The sequence below is a fragment of the Palaemon carinicauda genome, chromosome 15 (assembly GCF_036898095.1).
Source record: "Palaemon carinicauda isolate YSFRI2023 chromosome 15, ASM3689809v2, whole genome shotgun sequence".
NCBI lineage: Eukaryota > Metazoa > Arthropoda > Malacostraca > Decapoda > Palaemonidae > Palaemon > Palaemon carinicauda.
In genome coordinates, this window is record NC_090739.1 from 6,142,508 (window position 1) to 6,148,021 (window position 5,514).

The 5,514-nt window shown below is 33.8% G+C and overlaps 1 protein-coding gene across 1 annotated transcript in view; it reads right to left on the minus strand.

The window, feature by feature from the left end:
• Positions 1 to 306: 306 nt before the first annotated feature.
• LOC137654818 (uncharacterized) overlaps positions 307 to 5,514 on the minus strand; it is an 8,966-nt gene continuing 3,758 nt past the window's right edge. Inside the window, exons 2-3 of the mRNA XM_068388771.1 lie at positions 4,216 to 4,372; positions 307 to 735 (exon numbers count right to left, since the gene is read on the minus strand). Coding sequence (XP_068244872.1) covers positions 307 to 735; positions 4,216 to 4,372 — 586 coding nt within the window. The remainder of the gene's footprint in view (positions 736 to 4,215; positions 4,373 to 5,514) is intronic.

The window sequence follows — 5,514 nt, forward strand, 5'->3', positions numbered from 1 at the left end:
CCTTGCCGTGTCAGTTTTGCAGAATGCTTGGGAAGTGGATAAAAAGGGCTTCCAAGTCTTCTTCTTCTTTCTCATGTTTCTTTTTCTCCTCCTTCTTCTTCTTCTTCTTCTTGTTACTCCTCCTGTTTCTTCTTCCTCTTCTTTTTGTTCCTCCTCTTTTTGTTTCTTCTTCTTTCTCCTGATTCTTCTTCTTGTTCCACCTCCTGTTTCTTCTTCTTCTTCTTCTTCTGTTGTTTCTTTTTCTTTTTTTTTTCTTGTTCCTCCTTCCTGTTTCTTCTTCTTCTTATTCCTCCTCCCTGTTTCTTCTTATTCTTGTTCCTTCTCCTCCTGTTTCTTCGTCTTCTCCTCCTTATTCTTCTCCTGTTTCTTCTTCTCCGGTTTTTTCTTCCTCTTTTTGTTCCACCTCTTTTTACTTCTTCTTCCTCTTGTTTCTTCTTCTTCTTCTTCTTGTTCCACCTCCTGTTTCTTCCTCTTCTTCATCTTCTTCTCCTTCTCCTGTTTCTTTTTTTTTTCTTGTTCCTCCTCCCTGATTTTTCTTCTTCTTGTTCCTCCTCCCTGATTTTTCTTCTTCTTGTTCCTCCTCCCTGTTTCCTCTTCTTCTTCTTCTTCTTCTTCTTCTTCCTCCTCCTCGTGTTTCTTCGTCTTCTCCTCCTTCTTATTCTTCTCCTTTTCTTCTTCTTCTTTTTCTTCTTCTTCTTCTTCTTCTTCTTTTAACTCGTTGATCTCGAAGTTTTCCTGTTTATTGCAATGGAGTTACGTGACTTTTTTTTTTTTTTTTTTTTTTTTTTTTACACATTTATACCGACCGTTCGAGAATGCAAAATATTATGAGTTTAATTTTGTAAGTGAAAAATTACGTAAAAGTATAACAGCAACTTGAGTTTCCTGTCAATGAGATTAAAATATCAGGATAAAAGAATACTAAAAGAAAAATATTATCTCTGCTTCCCACTAGAAACTTTTTGTCTTCGTCCGTGTTTTCGAGATCATTTATCGGCCTCTTCAGATGTTCTCACTCAAACTGAAGCCTTAAAGAAATGATCTCATTTAAATTTAAATTTTGTCCGAAATTGTCTCGCTAAATTTGAAACTGCGTTTAAATGATCTCTCGCAATTTGAAATTCGTTGAAATTATCTTTTTCAAAACTATCTCACTTCAAATGAAAATGCGTTTAAATGATCTCATTCAAACTGAAACCACGACGACATGATCTCGCTCAAACTGGAGCTTCAGCTAAATTATCTCGCCCAAACTGAAACCTTTTCTAAATGATGTCAATTAAACGCAGAAATGTTGTCGAAATTATCTCACTCAAGCTGTTACCTCGTCAAAATAAAATCGCTTAAAAATTGAAACCTTGGAAATGATTTCAATCAAACTGAAATTGATACTTCGTCAAAGGATCGCCCCCAAATTTAAATCTCATCAAAACGGCATCAGCAAAAATATAGATCAAAATGCCATCAATTCTAAAGAACCGATATGGAAATTACTAAAATAGAGTTAAATTTGAAATGCACTACAAAGATTAAGCCAACACACTCACTACTACACTTGAAAACTAGAGGAGCACTCTTTAGAGAGCAGACCTCCGCCGTAGTAGCTTATTTCTCGGCTTTTTGCTCGACCTTGACCTTGAACTTTGACTTTAACTTGTATTAATTGGCGAGGATTTTCATACACTCAGATATGAACCAAGCTGGAAGTCTCTGTGACAACAATGTCCAAACTTATGGCTGATTATGTGAATTGGATATTTTGCTTGACCATGACCTTGACCTTTGACCTTGACCTTCCAAAATTTAATCATTTCCAGCTTTTGACATAAGTTAATCCCTGCAAGTTTTATTACTCTAGGATTGAAATTGTGGCCAGGAAGCTGTTCACACACAAACACTCACACAGAAACAAACATACAAACACGGGCGAAAACATAACCTCCTTCCAACTTCGTTGGTGAAGGTAATGACATTTATTTCCCAAAACTGCTCTGATGTAATAAGTTCATTCAAGGAGCTTATTTCCTTCATAATAACATTGGCATTTTTATTAATTTAATCCGAAAACTATGTCAATTTTTACAAGGTCTTTTTATCGAATAACTATGATTCAGAATTATTATTATTATTATTATTATTATTATTATTATTATTATTATTATTATTAGTCAAGCTACAACCCTAGTTGGGAAAGCAAGATGCTATAATTTCAAGGGCTCCAACAAGGAAAAATAGCCAAGTGAGGAAAGGAAATAAGGAAATAAACGATATCAGAATTAATGAAAAAATCAAAATGAAATATTTAAAAGAACATTAACAACATCAAAACATATAATTTATATATATATATATATATATATATATATATATATATACATATATATATATATATATATATATATATATATATATATATTAATAGATAGATAGATATGTATATTATATATATGTATGTATATATATACATACATATATATATATATATATATATATATATATATATATATATATATCTACATATATATATATATATATATATATCTACATATATATATATATATATATATATATATATATATATATTTATATATATATATATATATATATATATATATATATATATATATATAAATATATACATATAGATAGATAGATAGATAGATAGATAGACTAAAAAAGACTTATTTCAGCCTGTTCAACATAAAAACATTTGCTGCAAGTTTGAACTTTTGAATTTCTACTGATTCAACTACCCGATTAGGAAGATCATTCCACAACTTTGGTCACAGCTAGAATAAAACTTCTAGAATACTGTATAGAATACTGGATGGAGGATTTTTAAATGTATGAGTGAATTCTACGAATAACTTTTCCCTAGTAATCAAAACGTGCATTTTCTCTTACTAAACAAATATCAGGTTTTTGGACCAATATCGATTATCATTGTTGACAGTCAATTAAAAAAACTACATTTATCCAATGCGTCTCTTTCATTTAAAAAAAAAAAAACCCTTTGTAAATAGTACACTGTTGAGCTATTTTCGTTTTTGTATAGATATATAATTATACACACACGCCCATGCGAAGAATTTAAAGCCTCTGTAAATAGCATTTTGCTGTGCTATTTGCGTGTGTATACGTATATAATTATACACACGCACATGCGTAAAATTCAAAACATCTGTAAATAGCACTCTGTTGCGCTATTTGCGTGTGTTTGTGCATACGTATATATACGTATATAATTTTGCACATTCGCACACGCGAAAAAATTTAAAACCTCTTTAAATATCACTCTGCTGCGCTATTTGCTTGTGCGTGTGTGTATATGTTTGTATATACATATTTGACTATACACATGCACACACATTGTGTCAAAGAATTTTAACACCTCTGTAAATAGCACTCCGCTGCGCTATTTGCGAGTGTATGTTTTTATATACATACATAATTATATACACACGCACACACGTTGTGTCAAATGGAAAATAAGCCATTTCAGGGCAGAAGAACGTTTGAAAACGTTAATATTTACGAAGCAAACGTTAGTAATCAAATTTCGGGGATGAAGTGTTTGCTCTCCTGGGCTTCAAATAGAGTTGCATTCACTTGCGTTTACCTAATGTTATTATAGTTTGCTGTCGTTGCTGTTGCTTATATTTTTTTGTTGTAACTGATTTCGTTTTTGCTTTTGTTGTTTTTGGAGCTGATGTCGTTTTTACTGTTTTTATAGTAATTGATGGCGTTTTTGCTGCTGCTGCTGTTGTTGTTGGTGTTGTAACTGATGTCGTTTTGGTGTTGTTTTGTAACTGATGTCGTTTTTTATTTTGTAACTGAAGTCGTTTTTTATTTTGATGTTGTAGCTGATGTCGTTTTTGCTGTTTTTATAGTAATTGATGACGTTTTTGCTGCTGCTGCTGCTGTTGTTGTTGTTGTTGTAACTGATGTCGTTTTTGCTGTTGTTTTGTAACTGATGTCGTTTTTTATTTTGTTGTAACTGAAGTCGTTTTTTATTTTGATGTTGTTGTATCTGATGTCATTTTTGCTGTTTTTGTAGTAATTGATGACGTTTTTTGCTGTTGTTGTTGTTGTAACTGATGGGTTTTTGCTGTTGTTGTTGTAACTGATGTCATTTTTGCTGTTGTTGTTGTTGTAGTTGATATCGTTTTTGCTGCTTCTTCTGTTACTGGTTATTGTAACTGAGGTTGTTTTTACAGTTGTTATTGTAACTGAGGTTGTTTTTGCTCTTGTTGTTGTAGCTGATACCGTTTCAGCTGTTGTTGTAACTGATGTTTTTATTGTTGTTGTTGTTGTAGTTATCGTTTTTTCTGATGGTGTTGTTACTGTTGATGTTATGAATAAATAATGCACGCTGTTATGAAACAAGGATAAAACGATAATGAATGTCTAGGAAGTTGTGTGCTCCATCGTAACTTACTCTTCAGACAAATTGTAGATTATCTGTTTAAAGTTTAAAGGTCACTCGTGAATGGCAGAGAGAAGGGACAGTGATATTGCCCTAGCAATGAGGACAGTGTCCTAGAGACTGACTATATATTATATGATCAGCACCCAAGCCCCCTCTCCACCCAAGCTAGGACCTGGGAGGGCCATGCAGTAGCTGCCGATGACTTAGCAGATAGATCTATGGGGTCCTCCAAACCCCCCATTCGAATGTTTAAGGCTTAAAGGTTTGAAGGTAGCTCATGAATGGCAGAGGCAAGTGACAGTGACATTGCCCTATCAAGCAGGACAGTGGTCTAGAGACTGACCATATATACATATGATCAGCACCTTAGCCCCCTCTCCACCCAAGCTAAGACCAAGGAGGGCCAGACAATGGCTACTGATGACTTAGCAGATATACCTATAGGCTCCCCCACACCTCCCATCACTAGCTCACAAGGATGGTTAGGTTACTGCAACCAAAGGAACTAACGACTTTGAGCATGACTAACCCCAGTCTAGCGATCACCAGCCAGAGACGTTACCACTCTGGCCACCACTATATGATAGAAGTTGAGTGATTAGGATGTAAAAAGAGTTATAAGGAAGTCGAGGTAAAAATGGGATTTAAAAAGATAGAAAATTACTAAGAAACTTAAAAAGAAATGTTAAATCCAAAAGAAACATCAAATGATCGTATGATTAAATATTCAGATGGAACGAAGTTTGCTGAAGGTAATTCAGCCCTTGATGAAAAATTAAGGGCTGCCTTGCTAATGAGGGACTTGAAGTGGTTGATACAAATCGGAAAAAGGATTAAAAAAAATACTCGTTAAAAAAAAAAGAAAAAAAAATGCCAAGGAAATTGTTGAATGAAAATATCCTGAATTAAAGCAGTTGGAAATGCAATGATGTGATTATGTAATGATGGTAGTGCAGTGTTTGAAACTTCTGATGAATGTACAGTTGGATACAGGAGTCCCTGACATACCTCTCTCCGAAGACTTACACCCTCTCATACCCTTACTTCGTAGCGAGTAACCAAACAGATAGCGTAGAAAGAGATGG